An 18,656-nucleotide genomic window follows, 5' to 3' on the forward strand; every position below is an offset into this window, starting at 1 on the left:
GCTGATACCTGTCTGTCATAAATCACTCCTGACACTCTTCTCCACCCAGCCTGTACTCTCTTCACTTCTTCCTCAATCCCTGTTACTCTGTACTGTTGATCCCAAGTATTTCAACTCCTCCACTTTCACCAACTCTACTCCCCTCATCCTCCCCTTTCCACTGACCTCCCTCTCATTCACACACATGTATTCTGTTGTGGTCCTTCTGACCTTCATTCCTCTCCTCTTTAGAGCTGATCTCTGCCTCTCCAGGGTCTCCTCAACCTGCTCCCTAGTCTCACTACAGATCGCAATGTCATCAGCAAACATAGTCTGAAGGGACTCCTGTCTAATCTCATATGTCAACATGTCCATCACCATTGCAAATAAGAAAGGGCTCAGAGCCGATCCCTGATGTAATCCCACCTCAGTCGCTCCTATTGCAGACGTCACCATGGTCACACTTCCCTCGTACATATCCTGTACAACTCTTGCATACTTCTCTGCCACTCCTGACTTCCTCATACAATACTACAGCTCCTCTGTCACCCTGTCGTATGCTTTCTCCAGGTCCACGAAGATGCAATACAACTTCTTCTGGCCTTCTCTGTACTTCAACACCCTCAGAGCAATCATGGCATCTGTGGTTCTCTTTCCTGGCATTAAACCATCCTGTTGCTCACTAATCATCACCTCCCTTCTTCACTAATATTCCACTACTCTTTCCCATAACTTCATGCTGTGGCTCATCAATTTTATTCCCCTGTAGTTACTACAGTCCTGCACATCCCCCTTATTCTTAAATATCGGTACTAGTACACTTCTCCACTCCTCAGGCATCCTCTTGCTTTCCAAGATTCCCTTAAACAATCTGGTTAAAAACTCTACTGCCATCTCTCCTAAACACCTACATGCTTCCACGCTTCCACAGGTATGTCATCTGGACCAGCAACCTTTCCATTGTTCGTCCTCTTCATAGCTGTCCTTACTTCCTCCTTGTTAATCCATCTCCACATCACCTAACCTCCTCTTCTCTTGTTCTCCCTCTCTCTCACTCGCTGTCTTCATTCATCCGCCTCTCAAAGTACTCTTTCCATTTTCTCAACACACCCTCCTTGCTTGTTTCCATCTTTATCCTTTATCACCCTAACCTGCTGGACATTTTTGCCATCTCGGCCCTGCTGTTTAGCCCACCGGTCCTTTTCTCCCTCTTTAGTGGCCAACATCTCATACAACTCATCATACGATTTTTCTTTAGCCTTCGTCACCTCTCTCTTCACCTGATGCCTCATCTCCTTGTAATCCTGTCTACTTTCTTCATCTCTCTGACTATCCCACTTCTTCCTCTCCATCCTCTTCCTCTGTGTACTCTCCTGTACTTCCCTATTCCACCATCAGGTTTCCTTTGAATCCCCCTCCATTCCACCTGGCCTTAACTCCCCTTCCATTTAGACTCTTGCCCGCACAATATCAGCTTTCCTTCTCTCCATCATATCTGCTAACTCTCTCCCCTTACCAGCCTTGCTGTCAACATTCAAAGTTCCTACACTCCGTTCCACTCTCTCTACCTTCCTCTGGTCATGTCTCCCACCTTTTCTTCTTCGGCCCAGTGTCCGCCAGCACCCTGTTTACTAATAGAACTGGTGACAGCCTGGGCCTCGACAGATCTGGTATGGAAATTTTGAATTGTTGTCCATATGTTGATCTTGCCATATTTTTACACCATGTACTCTTTGTGATGTAACCCTCCCCATTTATCTGGGCTTAGGACCAGCTGAAGAGACGCACTTCATCCCTTGTGGCTGGTTTTATTTAGCATATTGCTAATCTGTGCAGAAAAGTGAACTTCCCAAATTAACTCCTGATAGACGGACACATACAGGAACTTTCAAACAATTTTCTCTGAATACAGATGAAATCATTTAAATCTGACCCATACAGATAAACAAATTAAATTATATACACTTGAAAAAATAAGAGCACACTGACACACTTGTCTCTGCCGTAGTAAATGCTCACTTGTAACTGCAGAGTATTTTGTTGCTGGTTTTTACCTGGCTTGGAGGTCAGATGTGAAATTGATGCGGCCTGTTAACATGGCTGCCTTCATTTTATTCAGTAAGAAGAACTTCAAAATTGTAGTTATGATGCTCTGTGCAGTTTCACATTCAAAAGGCATTTATTCTTTGTAGGTGAGCAGACCTGCAAGCGCAAGTTTCACATTTTAAGTTTTAATGAAACCAAAACATTTGTGGCATATTAAAAAGCGAGGCAAAATAAGGTAAATTGCCAAATGAATCAAACGCTGTAGCCGTGTGTTTGCAGGTTTTTATGAAAGTTAAGATGAAAGAATTAAGTTGCAGAGACTACAAAAAATATATAAATATTAGTGTGAAGAGTGCAAGCCAGCCTAATTTGAGGTGTTCATAAGAAATGTAATAGTGTACTTCATAAGGTAGAAGTACATAAACAAGAACTGTTGCAGCAAAATACTTGAAATATTAAAATGTGGGCTTTAGTGTAAATGTTTAAAATCTAAATATTCTCAATTACAGTAGGATAAAAAATATCAAAACTAATAGGTTAAAATAATACTCCTCATGTTTGTCTGTGATTTGTCATTTATAACCTTCTGGGAGTGGTTGTTGAAGAGCTAGGACCCCGGTAAAGATGCAGATAAACAACATGATCATATCTGAGATCACCAGCCTGGAAATTGCACAACACGACACTCCACCTGCCTTGATTACTGATGCCAATTTTATTTTCTTCCAAGTCATGAGATGAGTAAATTTGACCCCTCGTATTCCTTTAAGGGGTGAACCCCTTGGCGTCACTTAATATGGCCTGCACAAGTCTTTCTGATTTATTTTTACTGAAGACGGCTGTTATTTGACTTTTTATCCTAAGGATGCAATGGCCAGTGTAAAATCTGGTCCAAAAATGGCCTATAAATCTAGGTTTTTTTTTTTTTTTCTTCACGTTTTAGGTTACCAAAAATGGGGAGAAATCCACTAAAGCTCAACGTGTTTGGTCACTTGACGTCTAGACCTGTTGAATGGTCTGTCATATGTGGTGTTTCTCCTATCGGTGTTTTGTCAGAGCTTCACATCTCACAACTGAATTGATTCAGAAGAAATTCTTATGAACATAAAAAAAAATTTTTTTTAGTTTTCCTAACTTTAAATTATGCACACCAAACACTTTTCAGACTTCACAAAATTGTGAATGTAGTGTTGAAGATCTTTGTGTTTACTTGATATACAATTAGTTACAAATGATTTTAGAAATGTTGTCCAATGATAAACTGAAACATAACTAATTGACAACAGAGCGTGGGAAGTGAACTCGTCGTTTTGTGGTGTGTTGATTATTTAGATTCACGTACGCGGTGTAATTCTACTTCACTATGGTGTATGTGTGAATGGTAATTCGATATCTGCTTTATAGCTCCCCACGTGTACAGCCTCCTTATGCCAACTGGGACTTCTGAGTCACTGCTTTACAGCGCCTGCTCCATTTGTTTAAAGTTTCATTCAGATCTTTTAATCAAACTGTTAATCGACATGTGCTGTAGGATGCTTTGGTGTTTAATTGGTGCCATTGATAATTTGTATTCTTTTTAGATCCTGCAAATAGAACAATGACTATAGATGGACCCAGTCCTTCAAAGCAGAAGCGGAGCAATATAACGGTAAAGAGTCTTCTTGGTTTTTTTTATAGGAAATTAGCTTACATTCGAAGAGGATACTGAATGTTTGTGCTGTTCAGCAGAGGCTGCTGATTTGCTGTGCATGTCTAATGCATTGTTTCTTGACCTTCGTTTATTCATAGGCAGTTATTTGCTCCTTCAGATATGTTTTCTGTTATTTGACTGAAATGTTAATTTTATAATGGCAGACGGTCATATTAAAAGTAAAATGTGTGTTAAAGCTGTCTGACTATTTCACACCCCACACGGCTCTCCTACCGCTACCTTAAACAGAATGGCGGCTGGCTGTAGGCCTCTTGTGTTTAGTTAAACGCTTTACTGGTGGAGTAAACAGAAGTGTTGTGCCTTTTATGGAAGAAAATAATTGGGATGCACTCAGAAATGTTGGAGTGGACTTCGGAGATCAGCTCGTACCCTGCATTGGTGGAAAGTATTGCCAGGAAAGGCGTTTGCTCTCAGAGTTTGAGCAAGTGGGTTTAAGAGAGTATGGCTGTAGTCTGCCAGCTTATTACTCGGTGAGTGGGTGGGTGCTGATATGGACTGGTACCTTGGTCAAGATTGATTCCTGCCCTTGTTCATGGGCTTGCTGGGATGAGCTCTGGTAAATTGTAGTAAACAGTCTGAATTTATTTTGACTGGGCTGGGCGGTCCCGTGGCCTGGGACTCCTGCAGATTTCATTTTTTTTGTTCTCTGTCCTCCCTAGCCATCAGACCTTACTCTTATTCTGTGTTAATTAAATATATAACACATTTATATAATAAATAACAAAGATGGGGATGAGTGTAACATAGAGGGATACACATTTTTTAGGAACGATAGACAGAACAGAAAAGGAGGTGGGGTTGCTGTTTATGCCAAACAGGATTTAAATGTAAGTCATCTTCAGCTGGATGATGAGCCCCATCTTAGTGAGGACGTGTGGCTTCGCCTGGAAAATATTAGGGAAAGAGGTCTTATTGTAGGAGTGTGTTATAGACCACCCAATTCAGACAGTAATTTCAACACACCTTTTTAGTAATATTAAAAAGGCAAGTTTACAGGGGGATATTATCATGGGGGACTTTAATTATCCAAATATTAACTGGGATAACCTTGCAGATGGAGGAGCACAAGAGAGGAGTTTTTAGAAGTAATCAGCGACTGTTTGTTAACACAGCATGTTAGAGCACCAACACAGGGTGAAGCCTGTCTGGATTTAGTATTCTGTAATAATCAGGATAGAATTGAGGGTGTAGAGGTGATTGGACCACTAGGGTCACGTGACCAGAATGTAATACAACTCTCAGTATTTTGTAAGAGTGCAGATGCAAAGACTAAAATTGTTAAGTTGAACTTTGGTAGGGCTAATTTTGAGCAGATGAGACAAAGTCTAAGTAGGATAGACTGGGATAAGCTTTTAAATGTGGAGACAGTTGAGGAGCAGTAGAACAGGTTCAAAAATGTAATGCAGGACAGATACAGACGTAAATTTGGAATTAATAGGAAACCTAAAAAAAAAAAACTCCATGGTGGATTAATAAAGATTTAAAAAAGAAATTGCAAAGGAAAAAACTTTTATGAGGCATATAAGACTAATGACTGAAAAGTGAATTCTAGCGCGTATGAAAACATGAGGGCAACCATTAAGAAGGATATCAGGGAGGCTAAAAGACAGCTGGAGAGGAATATAGCAGATAAGGTGAAAAAAAAACCCCAAGAGATTCTTTCAGTATTTTAGTAGTAAAAACAGTCAAGGAGGAGGTCAAGTTCATCAGGAATAGTAAAGGGAATTAAAAGATACAGACAGTGAAATAGCAGATGCCCTAAACTTAAATTTTTCTGAGGTGTTTACAAGTGAGCAAGTGGAGCAGTACCAGTTACCTCAGAGCAGTAACAGGGACTACTAAGGAGGTACTGAGGGATTTGGAAATTGTAGAGGAGAAATGCTGCTTAAATTAAATAAGATGAAATCAAACAAATCACCAGGCCCAGATATTTGCCCTCAAGTTCTTAAGGAGGCCAGAGAGTACAGATATAAACCCTTGACAGATATTTATAGGACATCACTGTGCACTGGAGAGATTCAGAAGGATTGGAAAATGGCAAATATCATCCCATTATATAAAAAGGGTGACAGGGCAGATTCAAGCAACTATAGGCCAGTAAGATGATATATGAAACATCACAGGAAAATTTAATGGAAGGAATTATTAAAGATAAGATTGAGCAACACATGGCAAGGACAGGAGTTATTAGGAACAGTCAGTGTGGGGTCAGAAGAGGGAGGTCGTGTTTTATTAATAGGCTGGAATTCTATGAGGAGCCAACAAAAGGATACAACCAGAGTGGAGCTTATGATGTTATTGATCTTGACTTTCAGAAAGCATTTGATAAAGTGCCACATAAGAGGGTGGGCATCAAACTAAAAGTGTCAGTTCAGGGTGATGTTTTTAGATGGGTGCAGAATTGGCTCAGACACGGGAAGCAGAGGGTGATGGTTTGAGGAACCTCATCAGAATTGGCCGATGTTAACAGTGGTGACCAGCAGGGGGCCACTGCTATTTTTAATATCTATAAATGATTTAGATAGGAAAATAAGTAACAAGCTGGTTAAGTTTGCAGATGATTCCAAGATGGGTGGATTAGCAGATAATTTGGAATCTTTTATATCATTACAGAAGGACTTGGATAGCAGACAGATTTGTGGCAGATGAAATTTAATGTCAGTAAATGTTAAGAATTACACATAGGAAGTAAAAATATTAGGTTTGAATACACAATGGGCGGTCAGAAAATCGAGAGTACACCTTATGAGAAGGATTTAGGAGTCATAGTGGACTCTAAGCTATCAACTTCATATCAGTGTTCAGAAGCCATTAAGAAGGCTAGCAGAATGTGAGGTTATATAGCGCCTTAACGTGTGGAGTACAAGTCACAGGAGGTTATGCTCCGCCTTTATACAAAAAGGACATAGCAGCACTAGAAAAGGTCCAGAGAAGAGCGACTAGGCTGATTCCAGGGCTACAGGGGTTGAATTATGAGGAAAGATTAAAAGAGCTGAGCCTTTACAGTTTAAGCAAAAGAAGATTAAGAGGTGACCTGATTGAAGTGTTTAAAATTCTGAAGGGAATTAGTCCAGTGGATCAAGACTTGTATTTTAAAATGAGTTCATCAAGAACACGGGGACACAGTTGGAAACTTGTTAAGGGTAAATTTTGCACAAACATTAGGAAGTTTTTCTTTACACAAAGAACGATAGACACTTGGAATAAGCGACCAAGTAGTGTGGTAGACAGTAAGACGTTAGGGACTTTCAAAACTCGACTTGATGTTTTCTTGGAGGAAACCAGCGGATAGGACTGGCGAGCTTTGTTGGGCTGAATGGCCTGTTCTCGTCTAGAATGTTCTAATGTTGTCTTATTCTAATTCTTCCTTTTGACTTTTTTTCTTCATCATGTAAAGCACTTTGAGGTACGTTATTTGTTTGAAAATGTGCTATAGAAATGTTGTTGTTCTACCTAACATAAATGATCTCAATCAGGTTAGTTTAGTGCAGTGTGTTTTTTGTTCTTCCAAATTCTGATGTGTTCAGATCCTTGTATAAAATTATTCTGCGTTTTAAATACCAAACACATTTATATGTATATTTGAATTATGTGGTCAAAAGCAGTCGTTAGGTTACCAAGAAAGTTGGTAAGACTTTAGTTACTGCACCAAATGCACCCATTACCCATTTCCTATTATGTGCCAAGACCCTTTCTTACAAGTGCATTGTGACGACTCTGGAGTGGTCTGAGGTGGGCTAACTGACATTTTTCTCACAATATGACGTTATTAGTGGGAGTCCTTCATGTTATCGAGTCTCTCTACCAGCACGTCAATACGCGTCACTGCACACAGATGAATAACCCATCTACTGATGTTTCAGAAGTGTTATGAAGACCAAAAAGAAAACTAAGGTCTTGTTACAGAACATTAGTTAAGTGTACTGCATGCATCACTCATTTAAAGTGTCACCAAAAAGCTGATATTTTGAAAACGATTAATTGAATTGTTTGGTGCAGCCCTGGGTCGAATGTTGTTAATAAATGTGTGAGTTGGATTGTCTGAGCGTTAAAATGCCGAGTTTAACCCAAGTCCTTAATTTTAAACTGCTGAGGCCCTGACTTGTGCTTTTAAAAATAGCAGGAGTGTTAAACCAAAGTCAAATAAGAATTCTTTTTAATAATGTTTGCTTTATTTATATAGTGATTTTCTCACTACTCAAAGTGCTCAGCAATTGCTGGTTAAGGGCCTTGCTAAACAGCAGAGGATTCGAACCGGCAACCTTCTGATTGCCAGTGCAGATCGCTAGCCTCAGAGCCACCACTCCGCTCTAATACTGAAACTAAATGTCCGTCATGATAAAGCCAATCTAACTTACTCAATAGTGGCAAGATTTTGTGTCTGTCTGAATGCAGTTTGTTTTTTTCTATTCATGTCATTTTAATTTTTTCATAGTGTGCTCACTAACTATTTTTTTTATTTTATAAAACACTTTATGCAAGCAAAGCTGATTTTTAAAGAGTTGTGTAAGTAATTCTTTTTTTTTTTTTTTCAGTATGTTTTACAAGTACCAAATATAATCCTGGTAATGTGAAATTTTTTTGGTCTCCTAGGGATCCAGTAATATTACCACAGTGGGTATGTACAGTGTTGTTTTTTTTTTTGTTGTTGTAGATATCCATAAAAATACTTTATATGTAAATATTGTTTAGCATTTGGTGACAGATTAATTTAACTGCTTACTAGGGGTTTATGATCAGCCTCAAGAGCCTCCAATTAGCTGTGAACCCCCAAGTCTTACTGAGATGGCACAGGTGGCTGAGGGGAGGGAAGGCTAAAGGGGTCTTTGGTATCCGGAGTGAACTTCTCCAGGCTGGTGGTCAGGCTGTCCCCCTGGTATTGCAAGCAATCCTGTTTTATCAAAACAAAAAAGAAAATGCCAAATTGGAGTCTAAACTCCGAAATGAGAGTTTTTAATCTTGCACAACTGTACAAAAAGCCCCCCACCCACTTGTACACAAATGTAAGTGCGCCTTTAATGGCAAGATGGGGATGGAATGATAACCACGAACAAAATACAAGTGGCTACAATCTACCAATAAGTTTAACAACTCGGACAACAGCACTGAACACCTAAGAAAAGCAGTAAAGCCCTTTAATTTCTTTCTCTCTCTTGCTCATTCACTCACTCTCACTCATATCTCTACCACTAACTAAGTCCCACAGAGTCTGTAATGCAAATGATCAGCATTATATACCCGGGGGGCAATCTCATCCAATGTTGACTGTTAGAACTGTGGGGGATGTTGCGCTGGCCTTGCAAAGCATTATGGAATGCTGGAAAACATTCTCTAAAGATGGCTGAATTCTCGGTAAGCAATAAGATGAACAAAGGCGAACACAGCAACTTCGCTGCAAATTTTACACCGGGTGCTCTTCGTGTTGTAACCCTCCCCATTTATCTGGGCCTAGGACCAGCTGAAAAGAAACACTGCATCCACTGTGGCTGGTTTTATTTAGCATATTGCTAATCTATGCAGAAAGTGAACTTCCCAAATTAACTTCTGATAGACAGACACATACAGGAACTTTCAAACAATTTTCTCTGAATACAGATGAAATCATTTAAATCTGACCCATACAGATAAACAAATTAAATTATATACACTTGATAAATAAGAGCACACTGACACACTTGTCTCTGCTGTGGTAAATGCAAACTTGTAACTGCAGAGTGTTTTGTTGCTGATTTTTACCTGGCTTAGAGGTCAGATGTGAAATTGATACAGCCTGTTAACATGGCTACCATCATTTTATTCAGTAAGAAGAACTTTAAAATTGTAGTTCTGATGCTCTATGCAGTTTCTTATTCAAAAAGCATTTATTTGTAGGTGAGCAGACCTGCAAGCGTAAGTTTCACATTTTAAGTTTTAACACTAGAATTACCAGAGCCTACGAAAAAACTCGTAAATCCGTCCCACCTTAAATCGCTTCTTCAATCCCTTCACACCTCTCCACCAGCGTCCTTTGTCCTCTAAATGTGCTGATAAAGAGAATCTAGAAGCAGCCAGCTATTCCATCCCCCCACCAATTTAGAACGTGCACGAACTTCTCCAAGCCCATGCCTTGATTGAGTATCTGGGAGTGAAGTGAAGTTTTAGAGTGGAAATAGATCGTTATTTGGAACACACGCATTTCATGTCTGTTCCGTTTCTACAGTAATCTGTGTAAACGCATTGTTAAAACAGAAACCTTTTTTATATTCTAGTAGTCGATGACAAAATGTAGGCATAAACTATATAATGTATGAAGCCTGATGTACAAATATCAAAAACATTTTCACAAAAGGTACAAATATAACACAACAATTGCGCTTTTATTCAAAAATATAACTGCAGAAACAAAAAGCCGCCTTAACATGTGACATTGACACCCGTTTATTATGATTGCCTCCGTGGTGCAATAGATTCAGCTGCCGACTGGGAATCAAAAGGTCGCGAGTTCGAACCTGCACTACTCCGTTTTGAGAAGTAAACTGCTCTTAGTCTTACTGTTTTAGAATAAAAGCATACATTTGATTTCAGTCTGTAACAGCCGGTGTAATTTATGATCCTTATAAAGGTTAGCTCTTTTTTTTTTTTTTTTTTTTTAAATTCACTTTTCATTCTCTGTTGCTTTCAGAATCCATCCATACAACCCCATCTGACATGGCTGTTTTCACATAAAGACGCGCTATAGCTCTGCAGTGTACTTGTGACTGCATTCTCGTACCAATGTTTGCAAAATGAAGTGTCTGCGTGCACTTTTCATGGCATTACACGTGTATTTTTTGAGCATGCCCGTTTGAGTATGCTCAATCACAGGAACGTACTTGTATGTTGGTGTAAACGTATAACAAAACAAGTGCACTTTTATTCAAGACTACCTGTATAACCGAAGAAAAAAATAAAGCAAGTTACAGTAGGCGATTGATATGACAGCTTGCATGGTGCAATGCTAAGAAGTGCTGATTTCCATTCCGTGCTATATAAAATCGTCACATTCAAATATTAACAGTTCCCACACACCCAAGGACCGTCCTTCTTACATTTACGACACGTGTACTTGTTGCAGTGTACACACCTCTCTGTGCTATGGTTCCTATTACACTGAATGAGCACCTGACACTGTACTTTCTTACCTGGGGGAAGGTCCCACATCAGAGAATTTCCAGTTCCTGCATAAATTCACACCCAATCTGATGATGTTCATTTTCAAATGATATTGCATTAGTGCGATGATGATTTCACATATTGTCTCTTTCTTTCAGGTGTGTAATAGAAACCACAGCATAGAGAGAAGTGTGTACATTGCTTCGTACAGGAAAAGGCAATGGAAAAAGTGCACTTGAATAAAAGTGCACTTTTGTTATACAGTAATCCCTCCTCGATCGCGGGGCTTGCGTTCCAGAACCCCCCGCGATAGATGAAAATTCGTGAAGTAGAAACCATATGTTTGTATGCTTATTTTTTATATATTTTAAGCCCTTATAAACTCTCCCACACTGTTATTATTAGAGCCCTCTAGACATGAAATAACACCCTTTAGTCAAAAGTTTAAACTGTGCTCCATGACAAGACAGAGATGACCGTTCTTTCTCACAATTAAAAGAATGCAAATATATCTTCTCTTCAAAGGAGTGCACGCGTCAGGAGCAGAGAATTTCAGAGAGAGAGAGAGAGAGACACAGTGCAGGATTTACGTACAAGTTACACAAGCTATAGCTTGGGGCCCCCCAAAACAAATCATATTTGGCACTTACATAGAATATCTGGACTTATAAAGGGCCCCATGTCTCAAATAGCTTAGGGCCTTATCAAGTCTACATCCGGCCCTGGAGAGAGAGAGAGAGAGAGTGCTCGCTAAGAAAAGCAAACAATCAAAAAATCAATGCGTGCTTTTAAGTATGGCAAAGCACCACGATAAAGCGGCATTTTTTAGAGGAGCGTCTGTATCCTCTAGGCAAACAGCCCCTCCGTCAGGCGCAGAGAGAGTGAGAGAGACATAGCAAAGCAAACAATCAAGCACCGCACGGGAAGCATATCGTATATCATTGAGGAGTTTTTGTTAATATGTAATACATGCTCCGATTGGGTAGCTTCTAAGCCATCCGCCAATAACGTCCCTTGTATGAAATCAACTGGGCAAACAAACTGAGGAACCATGTACCATAAATTAAAAGACCCATTGTCCGCAGAAATCTGCGTACCAGCGAAAAATCCGTGATATATATTTAGATATGCTTATATTTAAAATCCACGATGGAGTGAAGCCGCGAAAGTCGAAATGCGATTTAGAGAGGGATCACTTTACTTTTACACCAACATATGTTCCTGTGTTTCAGCGACACGGGCAGATGGGGAGTGTCTAATGATTGCATATAGCGCCGAAGTTACTGCTCTTTTTACCATTCTCTCCTCTGCATGTCCTGGAGTACAAAAGAAACCGCATACAGCAACATGCGGGGACTGGCAGGAACACTCAATAAAACAATAAAAAGAAAATCAAGTGACGGTGAGATACGAAAAAGGCAGCTTCGCCAGCATTTGCCAGTCAGAACCCGGGGGATGGGGGCATTAGTATGCATCGTGGTACACTGCAGAGCTATAGCGCGTCTTTATGTGAAAACAGCCATGTCAGATGGGGTTGTAGGGATTGATTCTGAATACGACTGAGAGAATGAAAAGTGTTGCTCAAACACAGGAACATATGTTGGTGTAAAAGTATTTCCTGTAAGAAGCAATGTACACACTTCTCTCTATGCTGTGGTTTCTATTACACACCTGAAAGAAAGAGACCATATACAGTGGAACCTCGGTTTGCGAGCATAATTCGTTCCGGAAACGTACTCGCAATCCAAAGCACTTGTATATCGAATAAGCGAATTTCCACATAAGAAATAAAGGAAACTCGAATGATTCGTTCCACAACCCAAAACTATTCATATAAAAATGATTAATACAAAATATAAAGTAAAAATGCATAAAACAAATTAACCTGCACTTTACCTTTAAAAAGAATCATGGCTGGTGTGAGTGAGTTTCTAAACTCATGTGGGATTCCACCCAATGGGACGACACGGAAGAGTGTCCCAAAGCAATCGCAGTCTCCCAAGCGCTGTAGCAGTTCGCCATATAAGCGCATCCAAAAAGATCACAGACATGCTATAAGCGCCTGTCGTCAATGGGTGCTACAAGGAACATTATAAAGATCCCGTTACAATAAATAACAGCGCTGTTGCTGTTTCAAGCTGAAGGCGGCTGGTGGTGTTAAAGTACTGAGACTCCACTTCGTGTTTTGGGGCGCAAGATGGGGACTCGCACTTCACAGCACACAAATGTGCGAGCGCACACACACAGTCACAATGCTGTAGTAAACAGTATACGCTCGTACGGATGTTGACTATATGAGTGAAGCACTCAGACGACGAGTAGGAGACAATTGCCCTTAAGAGGAGAGAGAGAGGCACGAGTGCAAGCGAAAGCGATAAGGAGAGAGAGAGGAGCGTGAGAGAGAAGAACCATCAGCTCAGTTGTGATCACATGGCGCTAAGCAGACAAAGTGTATCCATACTGTTCGTATTGCAAGACATCGCTCGTTTATCAAGTCAAAATTTATTAAATTTTGCTCGTCTTGCAAAACACTCGTAAACCGAGGTTCCATTGTATGTGAAAACATCATCGCACTAATGCAATATTATTTGAAAACGAACAGCGTCAGATTGGGTGTGAATTTATGCAGGAACTGGAAATTCTCTGATGTGCGACCTTCCCCCAGGGAAGAAAGTTCAGTGTCAGGTGCTCATTCAGTGTAATAGGAACCATAGCCCAGAGAGGTGTGTACACTGCAACAAGTACACATGTCGTAAATGTAGGAAGGACGGTCCTTGGGTGTGTGGGAACTGTTAATATTTGAATGTGGTGATTTTATATAGCACGGAATGGAAATCAGCACTTCTTAGCATTACACCATGCAAGCTGTCTTATCAATCGCCTACTGTAACTTGCTTTCTTTTTCTTCGGTTATACAGGTAGTCTTGAATAAAAGTGCACTTGTTTTGTTATACTTTTACACCAACATATGTTCCTGTGATTGAGCATGCTCAAACGGGCATGCTCAAAAAATACACGTGTAATGCCACGAAAAGTGCAAGCAGACACTTCATTTCGCAAACATTGCAGAGTACACAAGTACACTGCAGAGCTATAGCGCGTCTTTATGTGAAAACAGCCGTGTCAGATGGGGTTGTATGGATTGATTCTGAAAGCGACTGAGAGAATGAAAAGTGAATTTAAAAAAAAAACAAAGCTAACCTTTTAAGGATCATAAATTACACCGGCTTTTACAGACTGAAATCAAATGTATGCTTTTATTCTAAAATAGTAAGACTAAGAGCAGTTCTCAAAACGGAGTAGTGCAGGTTCAGTTCCTAGTCGGCAGCTGAATCTATTGCGCCAAGGAGGCAATTGTAATAAACTGGTGTCAATGTCGCATGTTAAGGCGGCTTTTTGTTTCTACAGTTACATTTTTGAATAAAAGCGCAATTGTTGTGTTATATTTGTACCTTTTGTGAAAATGTTTCTTTGATATCTGGACTTCAGGCTTCATACATTATATAGTTTATGCCTACATTTTGTCATCGACTACTAGAATATAAAAAACATTTCTGTTTTAAACAATGTGTTTACACAGATAACTGTAGAAACTGAACAGACATGAAATGCGTGTGTTCCAAACAATATTATTTCCACTCTTAAACTTCACTTCCTTCCCAGATACTCAATCAAGGCATCAGCACATTTAGAGGACAAAGGACGCTGGCGGAGAGGTGTGAAGGGATTTAAGAAGCGATTTTAAGGTGGGACGGATTTATGAGTTTTTTCGTAGTCTCTGGTAATTCTAGTGTTAATGAAACCAAAACATTTGTGGCATATTAAAAAACCGAGGCAAAATAAGGTAAATTGCCAAATGATTCAAACGCTGTAGCCGTGTGTTGCAGGTTTTTGTGAAAGTAAAGTTAAGATGAAAGAATTTAAAGTTGCAGAGAGTACAAAAATGTATATAAATATTAGTGTGAAGAGTGCACGCCATCCTAATTTGAGGTGTTCATAAGAAATAGTGTACTTCATAAGGTAGAAGTACATAATAAACAAGAACTGTTGCAGCAAAATTCTTGAAATATTAAAATGTGGGTTTCCGTGTAAATGTTTACAATCTAAATTTTAATTGCAATAGGAAAAAAAATATCAAAACTAATAGTTTAAAACCATACTCCTCATGTTTTGTCTGTAATTTGTCATTTATAACCTTCTGGGAGTGGCTGTTGGAGGGCTAGGCCCCCGGTAAAGAAGCAGATATCCATAATGTGATCATATCTGTGATCAACGGCCTCGAAATCGCACGACATGATACTCCACCTGCCTTGATAACCAATGCCCATTAACACCATCCCCCCCCCAAGTCATGAGAAGAGGAGTAAATTTGACCCCTCGTATTTCATTAAAGGGGTGAATTATGAAGGGAATTAGTACAGTGGATTGAGACTTGTATTTTAAAATGAGTTCATCAAGAACACGGGGACACAGTTGGAAACTTGTTAAGGGTAAATTTCGCACAAACATTTAGGAAGTTTTTCTTTACACAAAGAACGATAGACACTTGGAATAAGAGACTAAGTAGTGTGGTAGACAGTAAAACGTTAGGGACTTTCAAAACTCGACTTGATGTTTTCTTGGAGGAAACAAGTGGATAGGACTTGCGAGCTTTGTTGGGCTGAATGGCCTGTTCTCATCTAGATTGTTCTAATGTTCTAACCCCTTGGCATCACTTGATATGGCCTGCACAAGTCTTTCTGATTTAATTTTTACTGAAGACGGCTATTATTGGACTTTTTACCCTAATGATGCAATGGCCTGTGTAAAATCTGGTCAAAAATAGACTATAAATCTGTTTTTTTTTTCACTTTTAGATTGCCAGAAATAGGGAGAAATCCCCCCCAAAGCTCAACGTCTTTGCTCACTTGAAGTCTAGACGAGTTGAGTGGTCTGTCATATGTGGCGTTTCTCCTATCAGTGTTTTGTCAGAGCTTAACATCTCACAACTGAAGTGATTCAGAAGAAATTCTTATGAACATAAAAAAAAAAAAAGTTGGTTTTCCTTACTTAAATTATGGACACTGAACACATTTCAGACTTTGCAAAATTGTGATTGTAGTGTTGAAGATCCTTCTGTGTTTACTTGAGATATACAGTTAGTTACAAATGATTTTAGAAATGTCCAATGATAAACTGAAACGTAACTAATTGAAAACACAGAGTGGGTGAAATGAACTCGTCATTTTGTGGTGTTTTAATTATTTGGATTCACCTACACTGCGTAATTCTACTTCACTATAGTGTGTGTGTGTGAATGGTAATTCGATATCTGCTTTATAGCTCCCCCCGTGTACAGCCTCCTTATGCCAACTGGAACTTCTGAGTCACTGCCTTACAGCGCTTGCTCCATCTCTGTTTATAGTTTCATTCAGATCTTTTAATCAAGCTGTTAAACACCAAAGAATCCAAATGCACATGTCGATTATTTGGTGCCTTTGATAATTTGTGTTCTTTTTAGATCCTGCAAATAGAACAATGACTATAGATGGACCCAGTCCTTCAACGCAGAAGCGGAGCAAAACAACGGTAAAGAGTCGTCTTGTATTTTTGTGGGAAATTAGCTTACATTCTAAGAGGATACTCAATGTTTGTGCTGTTCAGCAGAGGTTGCTGATTTGCTGTGCATGTCTAATGCATTGTTTCTTGAACTTTGTTTATCCATAGGCAGTTACTTGCTCTTTCAGAGGTTTTCTGTTTGACTGAAATTTTAATTTTATGATGACAATCATATTAAAAGTAAAATGTTTTTAAAGCTGTCTATTTCACACCCCACACGGCTCTCCAACTGCTACCTTAAGCGGAATGGCGGCTGGCTGTAGGCCTCTTGTGTTTAAACGCTTTACTGGTGGAGTAAACAGCAGTGTTTTCCCTTTAAGGATGAAAATTGGGGATGCACTCAGAAATGTTGGAGTGGACTTCGTAGATGAGGAGAGAGAGAGAGAGAGAGAGAAAATATTATTTATCTCTATATGTATATGGACTTGTACCCAGTTGAGGATTGATTCCTGCACTTGTTCATAGGCTTGCTAGGATGAGCTCTGGTAAATTATAGTAAACAGTCTGTATTTATTATATGCAGTAATATGTTAATGTTTTGATTCAGTTTAACATTATTTTTGTATCCATTTAATCTTTGTCTTCAATAGCATTCAGGATATGACAAAGATGAGAATATAGTGCAAACCACAATATACCGTAAATTTCCTGTTGACTATTTATCACAAGACAAACATGACACAAGAAGATATGCGTGGGTAAGTCCATCTTTCTTTGAAGAGTTTATTATACAAATAGTAAAGTGAAATGAATAAATGCAAATCAGAATTTTAGGGAAGTTTGTATTGATTAATAATTACTGTGGCTAACCTAACACAAGTTGCCGTAGTTTAAAATCCATTTTTCCTGTACTGAGGTGTAATAGTAGAGTTAATAGTAGAGTTAATTTACCAAAAACATAGCTTATGTTAATGTGCCAATTTTAAATGCTTCATTATTTTTGAAATAATCAAAGATAATTTCATTAGTAGCACATTTCCATAAGCAAGTAGTTAGTGGTTTGATTGGGTTTCTGGCCCACACATCATGATTTCTGTATAGGGGGGCACCTACTTCTAACCTCTCCTGTCAGGAGGAAGAGGAGGAGGGTCCATCATGACTGCTGTGTGTGCTATCAAACTGTGTAGCTCGGCTAGACGCCTTTTAGCTTGATGTTTATAATAGTGTTCCATTCTGACGTGTACGGTGACAGGAATAAGAAAAGGAGACATTTTTATTTATGATTGTGTATTTTTTTTTTTTTGGCACCGGAACCGAAAAAAATGCCATTTATCAAATTTCTTAGAAATAAACAAGAATAAATGTAATTTAAGGCCTAAGTTTAATTTTTGGCAGAATGGTCCCTTCCATGTAACAAATGTAAAGATGTTTTATAAATTAGCTTTGTGTGTGTTTTAAAAAGAAAGATCTGTTATGATAGTCCTAGAGTACTTTGTGTGGGATATGGATAAGGGTTAAATTATTCATTGACTTTCTTTTAAAATGATCAAACTCAATACTATCAAAAGTAGACCTCTGATGTACTGTAATATCTGTTCCACATGAACAAGTAAATACGGAGCTGCTTCAGATACACACTTACTTTTACAGCATTTGTATTCTTATCAAGGTAGTTTTTGTTTGGTTTGTCCAATTTCTGATATTTGCTTTTGTGTGATCGAGTTTGTATTTTTACATAGATAATAATACTTAATGAAACTTAACATTTTAATGTTCAATCGTGTGTCTTGTCATATTCATTGCTTCAGAATTCCCTTAAACAGATTTGTATTGATGCATCGTCTACCCGTGTGCACTTGCAGTTTTCAGATCGATGTTCTGTGTGCGCCCCTTGTTCTCGTCGTACTTTAGTGCTTGTCCTTATTAACTCCAAATGGCCTTCAATGAGCAGCACAAATTCAGTGCCTGCCTGTTCATTTGGTTTTAATTTTGTTTTAGACTTCATGTAGTTGCCATTTGAATTTGTCATTTATTACTAAAAAAATTTCAAAATGATTAGCTATTTTATAAAAAGAAATACAAACCCATAAGTGAAACCGTAAAATTATTTTCTGTACTTAGTATTTATTTTATGTACATTTTGCTCTCATTTCAATATTATGTCTTGAAAGTGAAGACATCTAAAGAATATTTGGGTAATTATTCTTCTAAGGGCACCTTACGGCCCTCAAACTGTAACACATTGGCTCAG

At 38.9% G+C, this 18,656-nt stretch overlaps 1 protein-coding gene across 3 annotated transcripts in view; it reads left to right on the forward strand.

Moving 5' to 3' along the window:
- The first annotated feature begins 3,573 nt into the window (after positions 1-3,573).
- The window catches only part of LOC120522298, a 36,580-nt gene continuing 21,497 nt past the window's right edge, over positions 3,574-18,656 (forward strand). For 2 of the 3 annotated variants that reach the window (XR_005632346.1, XM_039743333.1), the window contains exons 1-4: positions 3,574-3,673; positions 8,330-8,354; positions 16,368-16,435; positions 17,056-17,163. Coding sequence is in view for 2 of the 3 variants with exons in the window: in XM_039743333.1 (XP_039599267.1) it covers positions 3,623-3,673; positions 8,330-8,354; positions 16,368-16,435; positions 17,056-17,163 (252 nt within the window). In the remaining variant the exon portion in view is untranslated. Of the gene's footprint in view, positions 3,674-7,997; positions 8,243-8,329; positions 8,355-16,367; positions 16,436-17,055; positions 17,164-18,656 lie in introns of those variants that run through there. The other variant, XM_039743334.1, reaches the window with a different exon arrangement.

This window comes from Polypterus senegalus, unplaced genomic scaffold, assembly GCF_016835505.1.
Source record: "Polypterus senegalus isolate Bchr_013 unplaced genomic scaffold, ASM1683550v1 scaffold_2486, whole genome shotgun sequence".
Taxonomy (NCBI): Eukaryota; Metazoa; Chordata; class Cladistia; order Polypteriformes; family Polypteridae; genus Polypterus; species Polypterus senegalus.